The 26,933-nt window shown below is 45.1% G+C and overlaps 1 protein-coding gene and 1 long non-coding RNA gene across 4 annotated transcripts in view; one reads left to right on the top strand and one right to left on the bottom strand.

The window, feature by feature from the left end:
* Positions 1 to 23,437, bottom strand: part of ST3GAL5 (ST3 beta-galactoside alpha-2,3-sialyltransferase 5) — a 57,640-nt gene extending 34,203 nt beyond the window's left edge. Inside the window, exons 1-2 of one of the 3 annotated variants that reach the window (XM_005212746.5) lie at positions 23,266 to 23,353; positions 22,805 to 22,959 (exon numbers count right to left, since the gene is read on the bottom strand). Coding sequence is in view for 2 of the 3 variants with exons in the window: in XM_059891046.1 (XP_059747029.1) it covers positions 23,266 to 23,350 (85 nt within the window). In the remaining variant the exon portion in view is untranslated. 3 annotated transcript variants of the gene reach the window in all.
* On the top strand, positions 14,434 to 24,354 carry LOC112448789 (uncharacterized). The gene is made up of 4 exons (XR_003037188.2): positions 14,434 to 15,066; positions 19,734 to 19,933; positions 21,924 to 22,065; positions 22,758 to 24,354. It is a non-coding gene; the product is annotated as an uncharacterized lncRNA (long non-coding RNA).
* The last annotated feature ends 2,579 nt before the right edge of the window (positions 24,355 to 26,933 follow it).

Raw genomic sequence — 26,933 nt, 5'->3', positions numbered from 1 at the left:
ATTTGGGTCCCAGTTACGGAAAGAAACAGGAATGGAAGTCAACTTTAGTAGTTTAGTGATGATGGCCACAGGACTGGAAAAGGTCAGTTTTCATTTCAATCCCAAAGAAAGTCAATGCCAAAGAATACTCAAACTATTGCACAAGTGCACTCATCTCACACGCTAGTAAAGTAATGCTCAAACTTCTTCAAGCCAGGCTTCAACAGTACGTGAACCGTGAACTTTCAGATGTTCAAGCTGGATTTAGAAAAGGCAGAGGAACCAGAGATCAAATTGCCAACATCCTTTGGATCACTGATAAAGCAAGAGAGTTCCAGAAAAACATCTGTTTCTGCTTTATTGACTATGTCAAAACCTTTGAATGTGTGGATCACAATAAACTATGGAAAATTCTTAAAGAGATGGGAATACCAGACCACCTGACCTGACTCCTGAGAAATCAGTATGCAGGTCAGGAAGCAACAATTAGAACTAGACATACAACAACAGACTGGTTCCAAATCAGGAAAGGACTATGTCAAGGCTGTATACTGTCAGCCTGCTTATTTAACTTATATCCAGAATACATCATGAGAAATGCTGGACTGGATGAAGCACAAGCTGGAATCAAGATTTCCAGGAGAAATATCAATAACCTCAGATATGCAGATGACACCACCCTTATGGCAGAAAGCAAAGAACAACTAAAGAGCCTCTTGATGAAAGTGAAAGAGGAGAGTGAAAAAGTTGGCTTAAAACTCAACATTCAGAGAACTAAGATCACGGCATCTGGTCCCATCACTTCATGGCAAATAGATGGGGAAACAGTGGAAACAGTGACAGATTTTATTTTGGGGGGCTCCAAAATCACTACAGATGGTGACTGCAGCCATGAAATTAAAAAACACTTGCTCCTTGGAAGAAAAGTTATGACCAACCTAGACAGCATATAAAAAGCAGAGACATTACTTTGCTAAAAAGGTCTGTCTAGTTAAAGCTATGGCTTTTCCAGTAGTCATGCATGGATGTGAGAGTTAAGACTATGAAGAAAGCTGAGTGCCATAGAATTGATGTTTTTGAACTGTGGTGTTAAAGAAGACTCTTGAGAGTCCCTTGGACTGCAAGGAGATCCAACCAGTCCATTCTAAAGGAAATCAGTCCTGAATATTCATTGGAAGGACTGATGCTGAAGCTGAAACTCCAATACTTTGGCCACCTGATTTGAAGAACTGACTCATTTCAAAAGATGCTGATGCTGGGAAAGATTGAAGGTGGGAAGAAGAGACAACAGAGGATAAGACGGTTGGATAGCATCACTGACTCAATGGTCATGAGTTTGAGTCAACTCCTGGAGTTTGTGATGGACAGGGAGGCCTGGTGTGCTGCAGTCCATGGGATTGCAAAGAGTCAGACACAACCGAGCGACTGAACTGAACTGAACTCATGATGATATGAGGAACTTGAGATGATAAATAACTAGAGCAAGACATCCCAGAGGCAGCTGGAAATGCCCACACACCCCGCCCCGCCCGGTGCCCCCAGGCTCCACAGAATACCCACCCTTCCAGCCAGCCTTTCTCAGCAGGTCTGAGAGTGACACCCTGAGCCACTTCATCAACAAGATGAAGTCAATTCACGTCTTTCCTGTGAACCTCAACTGGTACAAGTCACCCCCATCCACAGGAAAGCAGAGAAGATAATTACTTGAATTGTGCTTGGGGTTTGTGTTTTAGATACTTGATAAAAGAGGACAGGAGGCAAGATAGAAAGCCTGCACCAGGAGGACACGGCTGCTCTGAAGTGTGAAGAGATTAAACATCCCCTGGTGCTAAGGACAACAAACCCAGCTATAGCAGGAGCAGGGGCAGCTGGGTGAGGAGGGGAGACCCACCCTGTGGGCAGAAGGAGCAAAGCAGAAGTCTGGGGAGCTTGGGGAGCAAGTAAGCTAGGTGCAGCTGAGAAAGTATGGCCTGGGTACGGGCACAGGCAGGAGTTAAGGGCAATACTGTGGGTTTGCTGGACATCCCAGGGCTGGCGCCACATCTCAGCTGCAAGTATTGACACAGAGCACAACCACCGGCTTCTCCATGGATGTGCGCTCTGTCCCCAGGCAATGACTAACGGAGTACAAAAGGCCTGGGATCACTCTGAGCAAGCAATTCAAGCTCCTTGGGGGGACAGCAGAGACCACGATTCCTATTTCAGGCTCTGTTTCTAGGGAACCATGACTCATACAGTAAAGAATCTGCCTGCAGCACAGGATACCAGGGTTTGATCCCTGGGTGGAGAAGATCCCCTTGGAGGAAGACATGGCAACCCACTCCAGTATTCCTGCCTGGAGAATCCCCATGTACAGAGAAGCCTGGAAGGCTATATAGTCCATGAGGTTGCAGAGTCAGACACGACTGAGCAACTAACAGTTTCACTTTCTAGAGAACCTGACCTAAGATAGGCCATTATGTCTGCAGGGTCAATGTATGGATGATGGCAGATGGTCATGGATGATCACGAGAAGAAACCTTGAAGATTTTATTCGGGTGTGGTGGTAGGGGGTCATGATATGTGCACGAGCATCACTGGGGAGGCAGCAGGGATGTGATGGAGGTGGCGAGCCTGAGGCAGGGCTGGCCTCAGCAGCAGACCTTGTGCCCTGGCCGCCATGCTGGTGGCCAGATGGTCAGGAAGGGCTTCCAGCTGCAGAAGAGATGGGCTTGAGGTAGGTCAGATGCGGTGAGCAGGCAGGATGGAAGAGAACTCGAGTGTCAGGGACATCACAAGAAGGACATGTGAGTCCCCAGGGCCTGTGGGCCATCAGGCTGATGGACTCCATGCTTGGAGCCCTGGGGAGGGATCTGAGCTGGAGTTTCAGCCAAGGCTTTCAGCTAAAAGAGTTTATCTTTTTTCTTTTGTTTTTTAGTTGCACCTTGAGGCGTATGGGATCTTAGTTCCCTGACTAGGGATCGAACCTGTGCCCTTGCAGTGGAAGCCCACAACCCTAACCACTGAACCCCCAGGGAAGTCCCCGGGGGTGTCTTCTTCTCACAGAATGGGAAGTCCAGGGGCTTCCCAAACAGAGCGGGGCTGGAGCATGGCCTCTCAAAGCCGTTGGTGTTCCTGGCTCCCACAAGTATCTGCTCCAAACTCCAGGCTGGAGGGAGATGAGGGATGAACCAGAGAAGAAGGGAAGGCACCTCCATCAGGGGAGGAAAAACTTCCCTGGAAATCCCTGACAGGCTGCCAGTTCTGTCCCTTTAGCCAGAACTGCCTCATGTGACCACCCCCAGCTGCCAGGAAGGTTCCACATGCTGCTCAGGCTGCTTCCTGCATGGAATGAGAATCCTGCCCGTGAGGAGGGTGGAGACAAGGAATATTTCCGAGTCAGCAGTAGGGCCATCGATGCCTTGATAAGGGCACGGAACTGTTTGGATAAAGGGACAATTAAGGCTGCTCTAAAGAGATTAGATCCTCAAGAGGAAGAACAAAGGGCAGAGCCTTCCAGGGATTGGAGAGAAGAGGAAAATGCTGCTGGAAATCAGACAAGGATACCTTCAGTAAAATCTGTGACTCTGTGTGACAATTTCAAGTCCATAACACTCCAGAAAGTCAAGCATTTAAGAAAGGAGTACAACAGTTCCTAAACAAAATGCATTTTGAATTGCTTTAACCCTGACGGAGGAGCTTGGTAGGCTGCAGTCCATGGGGTTGCTAAGAGTCGGACACGACTGAGTGACTTCACTTTCACTTTTCATTTTCATGCATTGGAGAAGGAAATGGCAACCCACTCCAGTGTTCTTGCCTGGAGAATCCCAGGGACTGTGGAGCCTGGTGGGCTGCCATCTATGGGGTTGCACAGAGTCGAACATGACTGAAGCGACTTAGCAGCAGTAGCAGCAACCTAAAAAAGTAATACAAGTGTCCCCACTAAGCTGACTTAAAACTCAACATTCAAAAAACGAACATCATGGCATCCAGTCCCATCACTTCATCACAAATAGATGGGGAAAAAATGGAAACAGTGACAGACTTTATTTTCTTGGGCTCCAAAATCATTTCAGATGGTGACTGCAGCCATGACATTAAAAGACCCTTGCTCCATAGAAGAAAAGTTATGACAAATCTAGACAGCATATTTAAAAGCAGGGACATTGCTTTGCTGTCAAAGTTCCATATAGTCAAACCTATAGTTTTTCCAGTAGTCATGTATGGATGTGAGAGCTGGACCATAAAGAAGGCTGAGTGCTGAAGAATTGATGCTTTCGAACTGTAGTGTTGGAGAAGACTCTGGAGAGTCCCTTGGATAGCAAGGAGATCAAACCAGTCAATCTTAAAAGGAAATCAACCCTGAATATTCATTGTAAGGACTGCTGCTGAAGTTGAAGATCCAATACTTTGGCACCTGATGTGAAGAGTCGACTCATTGGAAAATATCACGATGCTGAGAAACATTGAAGGCAGGAGAAGGGGCTGATAGAGGATGAGACAGTTGGATGGCATCACCAACTCAATGGATATGAGTTTGAGTAAGCTCTGGGAGATGGTGAAGGACAAAGGAAGCCTGGTGTGCTGCAGTCCATGGGGTCACAAAGAGTCGGATGTGACTGAGTGACTGAACAATGACAACCACCACTGTACACACAAAAAGGATGACTTCTAATTTCATCAATGCCTCCAATGTGCTCTGGTGGGAGACTGAGATGAAATGAAGGATTGAGGGACTTCCCTGGTGGTCTGGTGGTTAAGACTCTGCTTTCCACTGCAGGGTGCACAGCCTCCATCTCTAACCTGAGAACTAAGATCCCATATTCTGTGCAGTTTTGCCAAAAAAAAAAAAAAATGAGAGAGAAATGAAGGATTGAGACCCCGCTTTGCAGAAACCCAAGGTCCAGGGAAATGACAAGAATGTGACTAAATGGTGTGGGGAAAGTAGTGGGAAGGAGGCTGTTGAGAGGTGTGGTGCCTGACACACAGCACAGACACAGACATGGTGTGGTCTTACCCAAGCCCACCCACGGGCACTGTCACAAAAGCCACGGGGCTGGGATCCAGAAGCTGAGAAGCAGTAGGTGAGAATGAAGCTCTAAACTAAACTTCCTTCTATCCTGACCCGACTGGGAGGGGAAGCTGTGGGAGGAGGGGTAGGTTAAGTTGGAAAAGCTCAAGAGCACACCAGCCAGTGTCTTCGCTGGGGCTCATGGAGTCTTGGTGACTTGTGCCCCTTGTCCAACCAAGCAGAATGCCATCTTCATACAAGCTAGGAGGCTAATTCCAAACAAGTTTCAGTTGTGGAATTTTTTTTTTTTTTTTAAACAGGAATGCTCATTTTGAACCCTAACATATAACACAGATAAGACACTGAGTTGATCTTTTGCAGAGTTTCTCTGGCTCAGCACTGCTGACATTTGAGGCCGGGTAATTCTTTGCTGTCGGCTTCCCTGGTGGCTCAGTCAGTAAAGAATCTGCCGGCAATGTAGGAGACACGGATTCGATCCTTGGATTGGGAAGATCCCCTGGAAAAGGAAATGGTAACCCACTCCAGTATTCTTGCCTGGGAAATTATGGACAGAGGACAGAGAAGCCTGGTGGGACAGTCCATGGGGTCGAAAGAATCGGACACGACTTAACAACTAAACCACCAATTCTTGCTTTAGGTGGCAGGAGGTTGTCTTGTGCACTGTGGGCTGTTTCATAGCATCCCTGGCCTCTACCCACTAGAAGCTGCTAGCATCTCTGGTCCTCCCCTCTCTCCCAGCTGTGACAATCAAAAGTGTTTCCATTGTCTGCTGACTACCCATTGGGATAAAGTCTCTCTATATATTAAAACCTCAACACTGCTGTATTTGTTATTGTTGTTGTTTGTACTTATTTGTTTTTCGGCTGCTCTGGGTCTTCAGTGCTGCACTCAGGCTTTAGCTAGTTGTGTTGAGTGGGGGCTACTCTCCATTGCCCTGCTCGAGCTTTTCATTGCGGTGGCTTCTCTCGTTGTGGAGCACAGGCTCCAGGCACATGGGCTCCAGTAGTTTCAACATGAGGACTCAGAAGTTGCAGCCCGCAGACTCTAGAGCATGGGCCCAGTAGTTGTGGAGCATGGGCTTAGATGCTCCACATGCATGTGGGATCTTCCTGGACCAGGGATTGAAACCGTGTCCCCTGCACTGGCAGGCAGATTCCTATCCACTGTGCCACCAGGGAAGTCCCAAAACTGCTGTATGTTTGAAGTATTTCAGGTAATGAAGCAATGCAAAATCTGAAGATCAGTATCTAATCGTTTTCTAGATTTGGTTTGGGTTGCATAATCTCAAGAAATCTTAACTCATCAAGGTATGGGGTGCTGTTCTCAGCTGTCTCATGGGACAGGAACCAACTGGCAGGCACAGACAGGCCTGTATTCAGATACCAGCCTGTAGAAGTGGGGTTCACAGGTGTGCGTGGGTTGGTGGGGAGAAGGACTGCTTTCACTCCTGGATCCATGCAACTTAATCATCTCACTGCACTCCCACCAGCAAAGGTGGGAATGGGAAACCTCTGTTTTATGGGACTTTCCTATTTCTGTTGGGTAGGCAGTGGCTCAGTTCTATTTTAGGAATGTGAAACTTAACTCATGAGGTCAAAACCACAACAAACCTGCTGGTGAGAGCATGGATGCTGCAATCATGCTCAATCATCATCCCATATCTTCTAGTCTTCGTTCAATTTAAATGTTCAGTGCCTCCACCCATCTCAGCCTGTGATCCTCCAACCGACCAGTGCAGGAGAACCACTCACCGCTATAACACACACAGATTCCCAGACCTCATCCCCAGACCCTCCTGCCTGGCAGGACCAGGTGAGAATACCAAATGTGCTTTTTAAGCAAGATCCCTCCAGGGTATGAGGATGGGTGCGGCTGTTTGGGAAACTGCTCACCAGCAAGTCTGCACAGCTGTGAATAACAATAGAGTTTAGCCTAAAGAATTTCCAATCTGCCTGCAAACTGTGTAAAAATTATGAGGACCTGTCTTCTAAATAGAAAATAAAAGTGTTGCTCTGTGAATAAGTAGTCTGCGTGCATGTGTGCTCATTCGCTTCAGTCATGTCCAACTCTTTGCAACTCTTTGCAATCCACAGGATTCTCCGGGCAAGAATACTGGAATGGGTTGCCATGCCATCCTCCAGGGGATCTTCCAGACCCAAAGATCAAACCTGAGTCTCTTATGTCTGCTGCATTGGCAGGTGGGTTCTTTATCACTAGCGCCACCTGGGAAGCCCGAATATGTAGTCTATACACTCTAATTTTGACCACCTACCAAGATGTAAACACTCGCAAGATGATTGAGGTATGCTTTGTAATCTACTTCTAATTAACTGGCATACTTGAATGATGAGAATACATGATGACTATCATTTAATTGCCTGCTTTTTATAGGTTTAAAAGCATTAAAGGAAGTTAAGTCTGAGCCCTTGGACTACATAAACATTTTCCAAAATGAGAACATGCCTGGAAACTTCAGATGTTGTTCCTTCAAGGTTTCACTGAAGTGACAAAGATGTTAAGAAGACAGCAACTCTTGCAGGGACAAATCCATGGCCCTCCTGCACCATCTTTATCCTGGTTTTTATTCAAAAGTTGCCTCCTTGATCACCCTCTGTAGCACTGCATTCCCACCCTAAGCCCATTGATTCACTTTTCTGCTTCATAAACTCATCACAACTCATCCATATTTGCCTACTTTCTGCTTTCCCCACTAAAACATAAGATTCCTAGAGAAGGGACTGTCAATGTTGTTCATTGCTGTAACCTCAGATTCTAAAACAGTGCCTAGCATCACTTTTCACTTTCATGCATTGGAGAAGGAAATGGCAACCCACTCCAGTGTTCTTGCCTGGAGAATCCCAAGGATGGGGGAGCCTGGTAGGTTGCTGTCTATGGGGTCGCACAGAGTCAGACATGACTGAAATGACTTAGCAGCAGCATGTAAAAGGCACTTACTCACTGAATTGATGAATACTTCATACACTTATCAGGATTCATCCGTGTTCGCCTACTTTCTGCTTTCCCCACTGAAGCACAAAATTCCAAGGGACTGTCAATGTTGTTCACTGCAGTCATCTCAAATCCTGAAACAGTACCTAGCATGTAAAAGGCCCTTAAATATTTGTTGAACCAATGAGCCACTGAATACCTGAATGTGCTGATCAGCGGCCTGCAGCCAGATCTAAACAGAAAAACTAACCCAAACTCAGCAAGATCCTAACAAGAGGCAGACATGAAGACCAGATCCTTCCATGAGGTTGGCTGTGCAGTGTCCAGAGCACATGGAGAACACTGATGGGAATTCTTTTTCCATCAAGAATCTCTGTGTGTGTATGGTGAGGAAGAGGGATACACATAACCCAATGACTGTCACACCCACCAACATGGAAATAAAAGAGCAACTGGAATCCCACATACAGGTGAACTCTAAAAAAGCAGGATTCACAGAAACAGAGAGTAGAGTGGATGTTACCGGGGCTGGGGAGTGGCAGCAATGTGGAGGTGTCAGCCCCCAGTTGTAAGTTCTGGGGATCTATTGCACAGCATGATGGTTATAGTTAGTAACAGTGTATTGCACACTTGAAAGTTGCTAAGAGAATAAATTTTAAGTGTTTTAACCCCCGCCCCCTCCCACACACAAAAGATGATAATTATGTGATATAATGGAGGTTTAAGCTAAGGCTATGGTGGTAATTATTTTGCAGCAAATAACTGTATCAAGTCAATATGTACACCTTCGATTTATACATGTTACATGTCAATTCTATCCCAATAAAGCTGAGGGGGAAAAGCAACTTAAAAAAAAAAAAAGCAACTGGTTCTGTTTTTCAAGAAAAAAGAGAGAAAATACCTAACTGTTTGGCTGTTGCCTGTTACATGGTGGCCAAGTCACCTCTCTGAAGACGTTTGCTAGTATGTTCAAAGCAGGTTGGGTGATAAAGTGAAGTTACACTCTGCCTAGGAAGTCTCCTTGGCAGGAACAGCTGTAGATCTAGTCTCAACCAGGCAAATGTGTGGATTGGAGCTGGCTGACCAGATACACAGGGGAGAACAGCAGGCATGATGCCTTCTGGGACAGCAGTGGTGATGAAAGCAACAGGAAGTGAGGGAAAGAACTTCCTGTCAGGTGAAGCCACACTGAGTGGTCTCCAACCCATCTTCTACAAAACCAGTTCTGAAGAGAGCTCAGTGTTGCTGGAAATGGTTTCAGCAGTGACCCTGGAAAGGACAGCCACCGAGAGCCCTGGCCTCTGATGCTACAGTGGCTGCAACACCACGACCCGGAGGTTTTCAAGCTTTTAAACTTTATTTTTTGACATAACCTCAAACACACAAACAGACTGCAAAAAGAGTACAAAGAATTTGCCTCGCTCAGACAACCTGCTTGTTACCATTCTACCACATTGGTTTGGTGATTCTATTTTATGATATCCATACTACATTTTTTAACCACGTGAAAGTAAGCTGAGGACACAGTGACATGCACCCCTAAATATTTTAGTATTTCCTAAAAAGGACACTCCAAGACACACCGAAGTATGATGATAAAAATCAGGAAATTATTATTGTTTTAATACTATTCTCTACTCTGAAGACGTCAGACAAATCTCTTTAGCAGTCCCAATAATGGCTTCAGAGCAAAAACAGGAACACACGTCCAGAACCGCATGTGACATTCAGCTGTCATATCTTTTTAGCCTCCTTTAATCAGAAACAGTTCCTTTATCTTTCGTGACCTTGGCATTTTTTGAAAAGTACAGCCTTGTTGTTTTGAAGAATGTCCCTCAGTGCAGATCTGTCCATTTCTTCATGATTAGATTCAAGGTACACATTTCAGGCAGGAATTTCCCAGAAGTGGTGCTGGTCCATCCAGGTGTGTTTTCTCAGGAGACCCCTGACATTGCTTTGTCCCAATACTATTGATGTTAAATCAGTTGGTCAAAGTTGTGTAAGGCAAGTTTATCCACTATCAAGTTACTATTTTCTCTTTGTAGTTAATAAGTAACTTGATGGGAGATACTTAGAGACTAAGTAATTACCCTGTTCCTCATCCCATCTACTGGTTTCAGCACCCAGCATATGGATAAAATTCTGTGTGAGGTCAAGTAAGGTCAAACTTCAGAGAGAAAAACAAAAAAACAAAAAAACAGAGCTGGTTGAAGCAACAGCTGATGAGCCAGAACAAGCATTGAGACTCTTGTCTCAGACTTAATTTGAATAACACCAGGGTATGTTCAGTCCTAAAGGAAATCAACCCTGAACATTCACTGGAAGGACTGAAGCTGAAGCTCCAATACTTTGGCCATCTGATTTGAAGAGATGACTCATTGAAAAAGACCCTGATGATGGGAAAGACTGAAGGCAAAAGGAGAAAGGGGTGGTAAAGGATAAGATGGTTAGATAGCATCACCAACTCAATGGACATGAATCTGAACAAATTTCGGAAAGTACTGAAGGACAGAAGAGCCTGGGGTGCTATAGTCCATGAGGTCATGAAGAGTCAGACACAATTTAGTGACTGAACAGCAACTAATGTTCACTCTTAGCTGTTAAGAAAAATTAGCTCTAGATTTGCTTTTAAAAGTATTCTATAAGTACCCATTACTATGCTAGTTTCTCTTACGGCGAATCATGCCTGCTTGACACGGCCCTTCATTTACAAAGTGCATAGTGGCAACACCCAAGTTCAGAGGTCTGACAGCTAGTCACCCTCACTCAGAGGCCTGGCTCTCCAGGGACATGGCTAAAGGGTCAGTTCAGGGATCCACTATTGGTGGATTGGTTCACTACTGGTGCGTGTGTGCTAAGTCGCTTCAGTTGTGTCTGACTCTGTGCAACGCTATGGACTGTAGTCCACCAGGCTCCTCTGTCCATGGGGATTCTCCAGGCAAGAATACTGGAATGGGTTGTGAATAAGCCAAACTGGAGCTCCTAAACCTGGCCATGCCTTACTACAAGGCAAGGCAAACTCGGGATTTTGTTTTTAAATGTAGTTCCCATAGTGGACCTATATTTAAAAACAAAGCCCTAACTCTCCATTAAGCTGAAGCTCTAATACTTTGACCACCTGATGCGAAGAACTGACTCATTGGAATAGATGCTGGGAAAGATTAAAGGCAGGAGAAGGGGACAACAGAGGATGAGATGGTTGGATGGCATCACCGACTCAATGGACATGAGTTTGAGTAAGCTCCAGGAGTTGGTGATGGACAGGGAAGCCTGGTGTGCTACAGCCCATGGGGTCCAAAAGAGTGGGACATAACTGAGCGACTGAACTGAACTCTCCATTGCCTTATAGTAAGGCACGGCCAGGTTTAGGACCTCCAATTTGGCTTATTCAAAAAACCTTTTTTAAACTCTGTTACCATAAAGTTAAACACTTCAGAAAGAACATATTGAAATCACACACTGGTTGTTACACTACAACACAGTGATGTCCACCTCTAACACTATGCTCTATATTGCATCTGCCTTTCCTCTTGGCATATGTCTATTTTATCAGGATTGGGATCATATTACTTATACTAGACATCTTTAGGCTGGGTTCCACTAGAGATTAAGCCCTACAGAAAAGGATTTATGTGTCTATTTTCCTTTTTTAAAAAATTTTAATCTTATATTGGAGTATAGCCAATTAACAATGTTTCGATAGTTTCAGGTGAACAGCAAAGGGCCTCAGTCACACATACACATGTATTCATTTTCCCTTAAACTCCTCTCCCATTCAGCTGCCACACAACATTGAGCAGAGTTCTCCATGCTATACAATAGGATTGAGTGTCTATTTTAATTTTCTCAAGGATGGTCTATAATTCAAATCACTCCAGAAGCATGGGAGAGAAGTTAATTCATAATATATTGGGGTTGGCCAAAAAGTTTGTTTGGGCTTTTCTGTAAGATATAATTGGAAATCCCAAATGAACTTTTTGGTCAACCCAATATCATGGTGGCCTTAGAGCATTCGGGCTTAATCCTCTTGTACAGCCCCAGCTGAGGAGGGCTGGTCTGTACTGTTGTATAATTTGCTTTGTTCACCTAATGATCCTTAAAACAGACATGTAATAAGCATATATCAGGCACTGGGAATATAAAGAAAACTAAGACATAGCCTTTCTCTTGAAACGAAAAATCCAGCCAGGGAAAACAAAAATACCTAAATATTCAAAATGCCAAAAAGCAGAGGCGTGGCAGTGACATTAGATGAAATGTCACTGCCTGGGGTGTCCCAGGCAACGGAACACTAGTGACATTAGATGAAATCAGGGAAGCCTCCTTGAGGAGACAAAGTGTAAATGGGTCCTTTAAGGATAGACTGGACCTCAGAGCCACAAAGGAGAGAGACAGCAGGTATTCCGGATGGGAGGACGGGCATGCCAAGATGCCCAGGGATGGCTGCTCCAGCCAGGTCACAGGGGATCTGGGGGAAAGTGGGAGAAGATGTAGCAAAGAAGGAATCATTAGACTTCCATGGTGGTCCAGGGGCTAAGACTCTGTGCTCCCAATGCAGGAGGCCCAGGGTCAATCCCTGGTCAGGGAACTAGATCCCACGTGCTGCAACTAAGAGTTCACATGCCAGCTAAATATCCTTCGTGCTGCACCTGAGACCTGGCACAGTCAAATAAATAAATAAATAAACATCAAAAATTTTAGAAAAGAAGATATGAGGGCCTCCAAACTGGCCCCAGAGGAGGAGGTGACCCTAAGTGGTCCTTAGGCAGGAGGGATGTAAGAGGCCACCGGAGGGATGGTCAAGGGGCTCTGATGACCACCGCAGCCAGGGCTGATGGAGCAGGGGAGACGGAGAGGGACAGAGACACGGGGGCCGACAAGAGTGGTGAAGGAAGAGGCCACAGAACTTGGTGACTGAGCTGGCAGCGGCTGTTCTTTTAGCACCCAGCCTGCTGAGATCCAACCTGCATAACAAATTCAGGCTGCTAATAGGAAAAAAAAAAAGCAAAGCATGCAAGAAGGCCCCACCAGCTGCCACCGTTCCACTATGCACTGAGATGATTTCACGGCCGAGGTAGGGGTAACAAAGGGGGATAAGAGGAGGAGGCCAGAAGGGATAAGACAGGACACTGGAGTAAACTGAGGTAACTGCCTGGAGAACTGCCCAGGTTCCCTCCAAGCTCTAACAAAACATCTTATGTAATATCTCTTGGGCAGTGGGCCCCCATGTGACAGCAAATTAGACATGCAGAAGATGCTACAGCAGAACACATCTGTGGCACTCTCCTGAATGCCACAAATAAAGCAAAATCTAAAAGCTTCCTTTTCAGTGGAGGATCTCCCTCTTCATCTAAAGGGAATACAAGTAGTCAGGCTGCATAAATAATACTTAATAGGAAAAAGTGAAAGTCAGTAGAATGAACAGTTAACAACAGCAACTCTGGGACTCAATATGAACAAGCTCCAACATGGGGATCTTTCCCTAAACTGGAGTATAATGGGCGAGTGAGTGTGCAAATTCTAAAATAACCAAGATCCCACCTCCCAAAGGAAGAGTCAGGGTATGGGTTCTTATGCTTTGAGATTATGAAGAGACGTCACCAAATAGGACCTTAGCAATATTCCTCAGGGAGCAGATAGCTGCTAAGGGGGGAAGGGAAGGTGGAGGATTCGGTAAGCAGTTTATGTAGTAATCTGGTATAGTGGTCCCTTGATATCTACAGGAAATTGGTTCCAGGACCACCACCACTTCTTGGATACCAAAATCCATGGATGCTCAAGTCTTGTATATTAAATGATGCAGTATTTGCATATAATCTACGTACATCTTCCCGTATACATTTTAAATCAGCTCTAGATTACTTTTAATACCTAATACAACATAAATGCTATGTACATAGCTGCTGGCACGCAGAAAACTCAAGTTTTGTTTTCTGGAACTTTCAGGAAATGTTCCTTTTTGAATATTTTTGATCTGCAGTTGGTCAACATGGAGGGCTGACTATATTCAATAACACTTTTTGTCCTTAGGAACAGAAGAACCAAAATAGTCATATAAAATGACAAATCAGAAAGTGATAACGACCCCAGAAAAGGAACTGGAGGAAAAGTGACTGGGAACAACCCAAAGGTTGACAGGCCCTGGCTGTTGAGAGCCTGAAAGAGAGGGAAAAACCATAGGAGACAAAGGAAAGTTTTGTTTGAGTCGTTTTAAGCTCAGAACAAGTTAAACGTGTTTGAAAACCGACAACATGTATTCAGGTCTGTGAGAGGCATCACTAAAACATACAATTTCCTTTTATGCCTAAATCACACGTCCCTTTTACTCTCTGCTCCAAAAATTTGGAAAACCAGCTCCTGGGCAGAATCCCAAACAGGCATACTGTCATTCACATAACCTCATTTTTAATTAGGCAGGGAGTATGTGCCTGGGGGTACAGCAAGAAGCAACACAGATATAGCCTCTTCTTCAAAGAGCTCTCATCTCATTTTTAAAATTAGATGAGTAGATCCATCACCAATGTTAATATTTTCCTCATTTTTCTTGTTAACTTATTCTACATTGGATATGAGGGCAGTGTTAGGAGATATTTTACATTTGGGGGACATGGGTGTACTGTGTGTTTGGGAAGGAGCTTAGAAAAGCCTCCCCCCACTTCTGGAAGGAATAATGGATAGGACTTGGTGGGGGTTGGGAAAGCAGGTGCCCCTGAGCAGGGACACTTGGCACTGAAGTGAGTGTTTGAAGGTCCAGCCCTGGAGGGAACAACATACCAAGAGGCTGCAAAAGGAAGCAGACCATGCCATGGTGGGTTGGCATTTCATCCTAAGACAAAAGAAGCCAACTGTGGGAGGGAGATTTAAACTGGAACTGGATTTTGGAGAGACCTCTCTTGAGGTAGGACTGGAGATGGGGAAGTCCTATTGTGAGGCAGGACCAGTGAGGAAGTTGCCATGGAGACCCGGCAGAGTGAGGATACTGTGCCTAGAAATGCAGGAACTTGGACCAGGGACCACCTCAGATCATTCTCTCAGGAATTTTGATGGGAGCTCTTCTGATGGGTGGGGTGTGAACGTGCAGAGTGCTACAAAGACAGAGATGCATTTGTCTCATCCACCACCTCCAGGTCAGTTTGCCTGAGTCTGAATCCCTGCTCTGTCCCCTACAGTTTCTTGACCTCCCTGAGCCTCAATGTCCTAAAAACATATTTGAAAAGTTAAATTTGAAAGTATTTAGATTTGAATGATCAACAAGTAAGAGCAATGAAAAAAGATATGTCAAAATTTGTAGAATGAATTGTACACCTGAAGCTTGCGGGTTGCAACTAAATTAGGTAAGGGAAATATGTGGTCTTAAGAGCTTCACGACCCAGATAATCACGATGGTGTGATCACTCACCTAGAGCCAGACATCCTGGAATGTGAAGTCAAGTGGGCCTTAGAAAGCATCACTATGAACAAAGCTAGTGGAGGTGATGGAATTCCAGTGGAGCTATTTCAAATCCTGAAAGATGATGCTGTTAAAGTGCTGCACTCAATATGCCAGCAAATTTGGAAAACTCAGCAGTGGCCACAGGACTGGAAAAGGTCAGTTTTCATTCCAATCCCAAAGAAAGGCAATGCCAAAGAATGCTCAAACTACCACACAATTGCACTCATCTCACACGCCAGTAAAGTAATGCTCAAAATTCTCCAAGCCAGGCTTCAGCAATATGTGAACCATGAACTTCCTGATGTTCAAGCTGGTTTTAGAAAAGGCAGAGGAACCAGAGATCAAATTGCCAACATCCGCTGGATCATGGAAAAAGCAAGAGAGTTCCAGAAAAACATCTATTTCTGCTTTATTGACTATGCCAAAGCCTTTGACTGTGTGGATCACAGGAAACTGTGGAAAATTCTGAAAGAGATGGAAATACCAGACCACCTGATCTGCCTCTTGAGAAATTTGTATGCAGGTCAGGAAGCAACAGTTAGAACTGGACATGGAACAACAGACTGGTTCCAAATAGGAAAAGGAGTACGTCGAGGCTGTATATTGTCACCCTGCTTATTTAACTTATATGCAGAGGACATCATGAGAAATGCTGGACTGGAAGAAACACAAGCTGGAATCAAGATTTCCGGGAGAAATATCAATCACCTCAGATATGCAGATGACACCATCCTTATGGCAGAAAGTGAAGAGGAACTAAAAAGCCTCTTGATGAAAGTGAAAGTGGAGAGTGAAAAAGTTGGCTTAAAGCTCAACATTCAGAAAACGAAGATCATGGCATCCGGTCCCATCACTTCATGGCAAATAGATGGGGAAACAGTGGAAACAGTGTCAGACTTTATTTTTCTGGGCTCCAAAATCACTACAGATGGTGACTGCAGCCATGAAATTAAAAGACGCTTACTCCTTGGAAGGAAAGTTATGACCAACCTAGATAGCATATTCAAAAGCAGAGACATTACTTTGCCAACAAAGGTCCGTCTAGTCAAGGCTATGGTTTTTCCTGTGGTCATGTATGGATGTGAAAGTTGGACTGTGAAGAAGGCTGAGCGCCAAAAAATTGATGCTTTTGAACTGTGGTGTTGGAGAAGACTCTTGAGAGTCCCTTGGACTGCAAGGAGATCCAACCAGTCCATTCTGAAGGAGATTAGCCCTGGGATTTCTTTGGAAGGAATGATGCTAGAGCTGAAACTCCAGTACTTTGGCCACCTCATGCGAAGAGTTGACTCATTGGAAAAGACTCTGATGCTGGGAGGGATTGGGGGCAGGAGGAGAAGGGGACGACAGAGGATGAGATGGCTGGATGGCATCACGGACTCGATGGACGTGAGTCCGAGATAAACTCATATGGGTCTGTGAACATTAAAAGACATACATACATATATGTCGATATACACATAATATAACATGTATGTGCCTGGGGGCATAGAAAGCAGCAACTCATGACCTATACTTATACATATATAACATGTATATAACATGGTCTATACATATATATATATAATATGTCTAAAACAGGTAAGGATATAGTGAGTCAGTACATCATTTATCTTTATTTCTGTCCTATATTTTATAGTATGTGGGTTTGTTGTAGAGAGTAGTATATAAGATTTTCAAAAAGAGTCACCCTCTGCAAACCACAAAACACTCTTAGATTCTCATGAATCTCGATTCTCTTGGCAGATAATTGAACCCCTTTACTGTTAGCTCTGAATGCCCTCTTTATCACCATAAATACCTTCAATGTTTATAGGAGGCAAAGATACCATGAGCCACATGTGGCTGCTGAGTAATTCAAATATGGCCCGTCCAAACTGAGATATGTTCTCATGTAAGATACACACAAGGCTTTGAAGAATTAAGTTTGACCAGAAGAATGTAAAATAGCTCAAAAACAACTTTTATATTAATTTAATAATATTTTATACATATTGGTTTAATGAAAATAAATTATTAAAATTAATTCACCTGTCTAAAAAAAAAATCCTTCTAATCTCTTGGGTTTAATTGCTAAGTTCCTAACTTCTTAATTTAGTTGACTGGGTTATTAATTTTTGCCTGTTTTCTTGCAAATATGAGTCATTAAGACCACATATTTCCCCTACCTTATTTAGTTGCAACCCACAAGCTTTAGGTGTACAATTCATTCTACAAATTTTGACATATCTTTTTTCATTGCTATTACTTCTTGATCATTCAAATCTAAATACTTTCAAATTTAACTTTTTAAATATGCTTTTAAATTATATTTTAAAACTGATACATAATTTAGCTTCACTGCATTCAGAGAACTTGGTCAATATGATACTCGTTATTTTAAATATGTTAGAACTTACTTTATGACCTGGTGTATGTTCAATTTTTGTAAAAGTATACTCTTTACTTGCTGGAACTATGTATTCTATTTAATTGGTTTGATCAAGCTTATTAATTGCTTTGCTTCTTAATCCCTTACTGGTTTTTTGTTAGCTTGTTCCATCAGTTACTGAAATAGATATGCTAAAATCTCTCATTATGTTGTCACATTTGTCAACTTTTTTTTGTCATTCTGTCACTTTTTACTTTGTATAGTTTGGAGCTGTATTTTTAGGTGCATACAAGTTTAGTTTAGTCCTGTTTTGTTTTGTTTTAATTTTCCTGGGAAACCAAAACTTTGATATTATATATATATGGCTTGGGTTATAGTTCTACTGGACTGAGCCACTCCAAAGGAAGAATAAACAAGAAAACCAGATACCAAATCCTGGGTGACTAAGGACTGGATTGCAGAAAATGACAAGCAAAGCACAGAGAGTATTGGTAGCCCTATTTGAAAAAAAAATAAGTACCACTACTCTGGCTTCCTCTTTTGTTGCTGGAGTCTAGATTGGAAATGAAAACAAGATGTTTGTGAAAAGCAGAAATGATATAGAGAACAAGATAGAAGAGAATATAAAAGTAGAAGCTGAGGGGAGAGAAAGGACTAGAGAAGAAGGAACACTACATGAATAACAGAAAAACTGCTTCTGCTTTGAACTCAACACATGTAAGCCTTTAATTATGAAAATGACACCTCGTCTTAAAGGCAGACTTCATGTTCAAAAGACAACGTCCTATTCCATCAAAACAGACTTTTCAAATGTGTTATTTGTATCAATTTTTTCCTCTTTAATCATATCACATCACATGAAACAGAACCATTAATTCCAGATATTTAAAACTTGAAAAGGGGAAGAATTCATGGGTATAAGGAGGTGATGAACCATCCAATATTACTTAATTCTGTATATTTTTCCACACGCTAAAGGGGAACAAAAATGTCTTGCATGGCCTCTAAAGATCAAACAAGAAATAAGCTTTTCCTCTAGGACGTGGGGGAATTCTTCAGTAGAAACCCAGAGGTACAGGGAACACAAGTCACATAACTAAAAACAAAGCAGAGAAAGTGCAGTGTTAGAAAAGGTAAGGAGACGTTCCCAGGGGTGTCTGTGGCAGTCTGGAAGAGACAACCACTCCCTGACCACAGAGGCTCATGGAGCTGAAGTGCTCCTCAGGGTCAGCCTGTCCTGCTGCCTGACCTGGGGCGGCCGTGGCCTAGAGGTGACCGCACTAGCTGAGAATCTATAGCGCACAGCCACGTGGTAACTCATCGTGGCTCCTGGCACAAGTCCTTCCTCGGTCTCCCCGGTTCAAAGCCATTGTTGAGCTAATCAGTTAGTAGTAAGGAACTACCCATGCAAAGCTGAACATACACATACCCATGACCCAGCAATCTCACCCCTACCTAGACTGTCATCAGAAATGCACATACAGGGGCTTCCCAGGTGGCATTAGTGGTAAAGAATCTGTATGCCAACATAGGGGATACAAGAGACACAGGTTCGATCTCTGGGTCTGAAGATACCCTGGAGTAGGAAGTGGCAACCCACTCTAGAATTCTTTCCTGGAGAATTCTATGGATAGAGGAGCCTGGTGGGCTACAGTCTATAGGGCCATAAAGAGTTGGACACGACTGAGTGACTGAGCGACTGAGCACACAGATGGTCCAGTGGTCAAGACTCCATGCTCCCAATGCAGGGGCCCTGGATTCAATCCCTGGCCAGGGAACCAGAACCCAAATGCCATAATAAATTAAAAAATTAAATAAATATAATATTTTAAAAAGCTGTTAAAAAGAGAAATATGCGTGCACCCACACACACACACACAAGCCAGGTATGAAAACAGTCATGGCATCACTAACTGTAATAGCCAAACCTGCCACCTGCCCAAGTGTCCATCAACAGTGCACAGACAAAGATATAGTATATTTTTCACCCACAGGCCCAATCAGCAATGAGTGAGCACCCTACAGCGAGAGGCAGCATCTGGAGTGAGTCTCAGAAACCCAAGTCCGAAGGAAAGAAGACAGACACTGCAGAATTCCAGTGATACAAGCTCGAGAGTCAGCAGGGGTTCTCTTCCAGGATGCAGTGACTCAAAGGGGACCCACGGGTGCTCCTGCTTCTTGATCTGAGAGCATGGTATGCTGAATTTGTAAAATCTGTTGGACAGTAATCCACTTATGCCTACTTTCCTAGCATGTATGCTATACTTAGAAAAACAAGATAACGCTCTTCTAAGTAAGACAAGCCTGGTCATGTCCTTGTACCTCTCTAACCTCATTTTTCTTCTGCTCGCTACATCTTCCTTGCTCCCCCTCTGCACGTGTGCTCAAGCTGGGTCTCTCTTCCTGCTGCTGCTGCTGCTAAGTCGCTTCAGTCGTGTCCGACTCTGTGCGACCCCATAGACAGCAGCCCACTAGGCTCCTCTGTCCCTGGGATTCTCCAGGCAAGAATACTGGAGTGGGTTGCCATTTCCTTCTCCAATGTATGAAAGGGAAAAGTGAAAGTGAAGTCGCTCAGTCGTGCCCGACTCTTAGCAACCCCATGGACTGCAGCCTACCAGGCTCCTCTGTCCATGGGATTTTCCAAGCAAGAGTACTGGAGTGGGGTACCATTGCCTTCTCCAGGGTCTCTCTCCCTAATGGCCTGCATGTCACCATCCACAGTGATGGTTTCCTCCCACAATAAGCCAGTGATTCACCCACTTCTGGATGCCTTTGCTAACACCCCTCATACTGATCCAGCACCTTGCTGCTGCTTCTCGGCAGTTAGGGAGTGCGTACCATTGTTAATGTGTGTATACTTCCAGTTGCTTTAATTCTGCCAAGGCTTCCCAGATGAACCAAAAACACAGAGCATGCCCTCTGGGAGCGTCTCCACAGGCAATTCAGATTAAATTGATTAAACCGCTTCTCAGGAACTAGAAGAGTGTGCAAAGGGAGCCGTGACCCTTCTTCCAAGACTCTCCCTTCTGCCCCCAGCACCTGGATGAACTCCCATAGAGGACTTGAAACCTCTTCTATTGTCTCTTTCACCTCCCAAGAGCCAACCTGCTAGACAAACTCCTGCCAAACAGACCAGCAGGGCAAATAGGGGAGGACTGGAGGAGACACATCAAAGAACAAAGGGTTTTTTCTTATCCTGCCTTGAACATAGTCTTAAAATTCAACACTATTACTCAGCCAGAAAAAACCAAAATAATGCCATTTACAGCAACATAAATGGACCTAGAGATTGTAATACTGAGTGAAGCAAGTCAAAGACAAATATCATAGGATATCGCTTTTATGTGGAATCTAAAAAAATAGTACAAATGAACTTATTTACAAAACAGAAATAGAATCACAGATGTAGAAAATAAACTTATGGTTACCAAGGGGGAAAGAAGAGGGAAGGGTTACTTGGGAGACTGGGATTGACATAGACACACTACTATATATAAAACAGATAAACAAGAAGAACTACTGTATAGCACAGGGAACTCTGTTCAGTACTGTATAATGAATGGCCTATATGGAAAAAGAATCTAAAAAAAAATAAAATAAAATATATATATATATATATATATATATATATATATGGCTTCCCCAGTGGCTCCACGGTAAAGAATCTGCCTGCAATGCAGGAGATGTAAGTTCAGTCCCTCGGTTGGGAAGATCCCTTGGAGAAGGAAATGGCAACCCACTCCAGTATTCTTGCCTGGGAAATCCCATGGACAGAGGACCCTGGCAGTCTACAGTCTAGCATGTATGCAAAAGAGTCAAACACGACTTAGTGACTAAACAACAACAAATACATATTTATATATAACTGATTCACTTGGCTGTACAGCAGAAACTAACACGACATTGTAAACCAACTATATTCAAATAAAAACTAATAAATTAATTCCAAAAAATTCAATACTAACCTATCATGGTAATATGAAACAATCTGGCAGTTTAAGCCAAAATTATAAGCATTTTCAAAATAGGCAGTCATTAATGTGCATGTTTATCATTGATGCCTGTCAGCCCTCTCCCTCTCTCTTCCACAAACACCTTCATGCCTTCCCACCTCACCCATTTTTTTTCTCACCTAGAGAAAGACCCAACAACTAATCATAACCAAGATTCATTTTATCTCACAGAAATAGCGGCCCTCAGACAACAGACAGACCTATGAAGAGGTTCACTATACTCTGGTCACAGGGCTCTGCCAGTTTACATCAGTCTCTCCTCGTCCAAGCCCTGGCTGGAATTCAGGTGATTCCTGGCTCTACGACTAGAAATGTAAGACATTCTGCTAACCCGTCAAGCTTTCAGAATTAGGTGAATGAAACCACAACCCATCCTGACAGTTTCTGCCTCTGTGCCCCTTCACTCAGCAGACAGGATTCCTCCCCAAGGTTCCTCTCTTCTGTGGAAGCAGATTACCAACAGCAGGGCTCAGCTTAACACCAGAGGGCAGGAGCCACATCTCCTTCCTCTTTGTAATCCCAAAGTCAGATCCATGCTTGGCCTGATGAGCAGGTAAACCAAAGGGGCTGGCAGGTAAAAACCATTTTCCCTTTTAAACAGACTGATACTTAATGAAGCAAAGGCCACAGACATGAACTAAGATATGAGGACATAAAATGTCTTTCCAGTGAGTTAGTGATTCTGCAGGACCCTCTTCATTGGTGAACACATTTGCCATCAGAACCACAGAACCAGGGGCCTGAAAGGGATCTTGGCCATCTGCAGGTCAAGCCTCCCACTACAGATCAGGAGATGGAGTCTTACAGGGGGATCAGCGTTGGCCAAGGTCACCCACCTCTTGTGGGGTTGGGCAGGACCTAGCTTCTTTCTATTCGAAGATGCTCTCAGAAAATCTTGTATTACTTAACACACTAAAGGAGCATATAAAATCCATGCCCATGTCAAGCCACTCCTTACAACTCAGGAAACACCAAAGGTCACCACAAAACGTGTCTCTTCCGCAGGGCTGGCCGCACAGAGTGGGCACGAAAGGTCACTGGCGAATTTCTACCTGCAGACACTGCACATCACGCCTTCCCGATGGATGCGAAAGACAGCCGCCGGAGCTGCTAGTCACCGAGGGTCCTTCCATCCTGTCCCGGGGAAATGAGTTAACTGGGCTCTTCTGGCTCGGAAGCTTCGAGCAATGAATTAAACCCCAAGTCGCTGCGGAACACATAAGGGAAAGGGACACCGCGCCTGGAGCGCACATCCCGGCCGTTCACCCCTCCGTCTCCACCGCGTCCACACTTGCGCGGGCCGCGGCGTACCCAGCCGGTCCGCTGCGCGCGAGGCCACGACTCCCAGCCCGCGCCCCCGCCAGGCGCATCTGGGGGAGCCGTGCCCTGGGCGCTGCCCGTAGGAAGCTGGGGCGGAGCCGCCGGGCCCAGCCACGCGGGGGCAGGGACCGATCGCCGCCGCCGCCCCCGGCCAGCGGCCCCGTTACGCCGAGGAGGGGGCTGCGCCACGTACCTCGGCCGGCAGGTGCCGCCGCCGCCGCCTCGGTTCGCGGCTTCAGGGGACGCCGCTCCGCGCCACCCGCCGCCTTCTTTCGCATATTAGGGAGCGGGCGCCAGCCTGCCTCTAGTCCCGGGCCCCGCGCCCCGGCCCGCCCCCAGCGCTGCGCTAGCGCCCATTCAGTCCCGGACCGAGCGCTCCCCGGCTCGGATGCGGAGGAGGGGCGTGGGGCGGGGCCTGGAGTCACGAGGACACGAGAACCAATCAGAGCGCGCGAGGGCTCCCGAGGCTGCCTCGCTCCCTGGACTCGCAACCCTCCCCACCCAGCGGGCCTAGGGGAGCCGGGCGCCCCCAGCTGGACGCGCGTCGTACTGTGTGCTGGCGCTGGCGGGGTCTGGGGCACTCACAGCCCTCTAGATCCCTGCGCGCGGTTAGATGGTGAAGGAACAAAAGGTGTTTGGACTGAGTATAGGACTTTACTGCGCAGAGGACTCGTAGACGCGGAGCTGCTGAATGAAGGGGCTTTATGGAGTCACGTGCTTTATTCTCTAGGATGGACCCGCAGACAACACTGGATTGGAGTTCCTGGGGCCCTGGAGACAACAACGAGAGCTGCCTGAGTGTATCTGGAAATTTGCTGAACAGTTTTATGTTGTTCCAAGTATTGGAGAAAAGTGAGAGAGCACTAATTTCGCGGATGGGTTATTGAGACTCAGCAGAAGTGAGTTACACTAAATCTTTTAGTGGCAGAGTATGAATGCGAACCTGCGTTTGGAGCGCTCATTTCCGTATCTCTGGAGTCCCCCTTGAATCTGGAGAGGAAATGGCATACAGTTTTTAAAAGCGTGAATATTCGTGAATCCCCAAGTTCAGGAATTAAAAGACTTGAAAGCACGGATATGTTGTTTCTTTAATACAGCCAGGTGTGCGGTAGGACTTGTTGACTCTTCAGTAAGGTCGGTGAAGTTGTTCTGGTTTCAGAATATCCTTTGGGGTTGGCGAACACAGGGCATCGCAGTCATGTTCCTGTGATGTAGGTTTCGGTTCCACTTTGAAAAGCAGGATCCTAGACAGGGAGCCAAATATATTTGCCTAAACGGAAAATCTTGTCACTTTTTTTTGTTTGTTTTTTGCAACAGTTTGCACACGGTTTGCACAGTTACAAACAAGACTTGGAGTTTTCTGTCCTCTTCCCCAGCTGGGGGCAAGGGGACTGGGGGGAAAATGTGGGGTCTTGGGTAACAAAGATCAAGAGGGAAAACTTGGAAAGGAAAGCGTGGAAAGACTGCCTTCACACCTTTCAAAAGGATTTTGTCCTAAAAGTGTTTCTCGATTATTTAAAGTTGAGGACATGTAAGCATTTTTAAAATATTGGAGGAAAAGTTATCACTGCTGCTACTGCTGCTAAGTCGCTTCAGTAGTGTCCTACTCTCTGCGACCCCATAGACCGCAGCCCACCAGGCTCCCCCGTCCCTGGGATTCTCCAGGCAAGAACAATGGAGTGGGTTGCCATTTCCTCCTCCAATGCATGAAAGTGAAAAGTGAAAGTGAAGTCGCTCAGTCCCCACGGACTGCAGCCTACCAGGCTATTCTGTCCGGAGATCTGAATCCTGAGTGTTGGCCAAGGCTGGCTAGCAGAGCCGAGGCCTAGCTCTCTGGGGTCAGTGACAGCTGCAAGGAGAATACTAAGTACCTCAGCCCCTCTCTCTTGGAGATAAGCAGAGGCCTGCCTTATCAGACACTCTACTTTCATCTGCCTCAGCTGCTCTTCCACTTTTCTCCCAGATATTCTTTATTCATAAAGCCAGACCTCATTTAAAAGTATTTTTTAAAACGGGTACAGCTGGTCTTCCAGTCAGTCCACCACTAGCATTATCATTGTTGTTGTTTAGTCATTCAGTCACTCAGTTGTATCAGACCGTGACCCCATGGGCTGTAGACATCCAGGCTCCTGTGTCCATGGGATTTCCCAGGCAAGAATACTGGAGTGGGTTGCCATTCCTGTATCCTGCATTGGTTGGCAGATTCTCTATCACTGAGTCACCAGGGAGCCCAGCAGAACCATGGTGAGGCCTTATCACCCCCATTCTCCTCTCCTGTGCAGGGACCTCATCCACCCACCTCCACATTTCAGCTGCCCCGAGGCAGGCAAGAACCAGATACCCTTTATGGCTGGCATGAGGCTCAGCAGTACCCTGGCTTGGAAGGCTGTGAGAGAGACTGACTTTCTGTGCAACAATACAAGCCGTGCTCTTAGTACTCCTTCCACTAAGCTGCAGGGCCACCTTTAGTTACTTTTGGCCACAATGCAGAGCACGCAAAATCTTAGTTCCCCAAGGAAATCAACACCAAGTACTCTAAAGTGGAAGCGTAGAGTCTTAAACACTGAATGGCCAGGGAAGTCCCCACCACCATTAGTTACTGTTCAGGGTTATGACAGAGATCCCCAAACAACAGATGAAAATCAGCCACTGGATCTCAAAGCCTCATAGGTACGTGTGTGTGCTCAATCACGTCTGACTCTTTGCAACCCAATGGACTATGGCCCACCAGGCTCCTCTGTCCCATGGGATTTCCCCAGGCAAGAATACCAGAGCAGGTTGCCGTATCCTACTGAAGGGGATCTTCCAGGCCTAGGCATCAAACTTATGTCTATGGAGTCTCCTGCATTGGCAGGTGGTCTGTTTACCTTTGCTCCACCTGGAAAGACCTCAAGGCAGATACTGGTCTCAGAAAAGCCTTTGGACCTTGGCTAGCAAAATGGTGGGGCTGTTTGTGAATCTGGGACAGCATCCACGATTTTGTAATTTGTTCATTACTTTATGCTCATTACTTTGGTCATTCTCATAGCACATACTGTGATTGCTTCCAACAGTCACTTCATCTTCCCCCTTCTGTGATGCAACATACAGTTAAGGTAAGCCTGCCCCACTCTTAGCTCTATGACTGGGCTCTGATTGGTCCAAGTCAGTGGTTCTCAAAGTATGGTCCACAGACCCCTGGTCAGGGGTGTCCCTTTCAGACGACCTTTCAGGGGTGGCCTTTCAGAGAATCTCTGAAGTCAAAATTATTTCATTATCATCTAAGACATTATTTTCCTTGTTACTGATGGTGCGAAAGCAAAGGTGTGCAAAAGGTGTTCTGGTGCTTTCCCAGAGGAAGGGCAGCCAACTGTAGTAGTGTTTTCATCACTACACACTCATGGTGGGAAAAAAGAAATTACATTTGAGAATTTTCTGGATGGAGCAACAAAAAGGTGATTAACTCATTAAAAGCTCAGTCTCTCTTGTAAATATTTTACATGGAAATGGCACATAAAACACTTGCTGCAAACTGACATGTGATGGTTGTGCAAGAAGAAGCACTCGTGCAATCGTTTGAGTTGCAAGCTGAAATAGCTGGTGGGTTTTTTGTTTTGTTTTTTCATGGAACTCCATTCGTACTTGAGAAAACAACCGACAGATTATGGTTATCTCAACTTGGGTGTTTGGTAGACTTTTTCTTGCAAACGAACTAAGCAAGCCTGTCTCTTCAAGGAAAATAATTGACTACTTGTTGCCAGTCTTGAAAAACTTCTGGATTTCAAAAGAAATTTGGAATTTTGGAAAACTTGTGTTGCCATCAACTTGACAGCTTTTCAGTATTTATATAGATAAAGAAATAACCTCCTGTAGAGTTTTGGT

The sequence above is a fragment of the Bos taurus genome, chromosome 11 (assembly GCF_002263795.3).
Source record: "Bos taurus isolate L1 Dominette 01449 registration number 42190680 breed Hereford chromosome 11, ARS-UCD2.0, whole genome shotgun sequence".
In the NCBI taxonomy this organism is placed as follows: domain Eukaryota; kingdom Metazoa; phylum Chordata; class Mammalia; order Artiodactyla; family Bovidae; genus Bos; species Bos taurus.
This window is presented reverse-complemented; position numbering and strand designations above follow the sequence as displayed.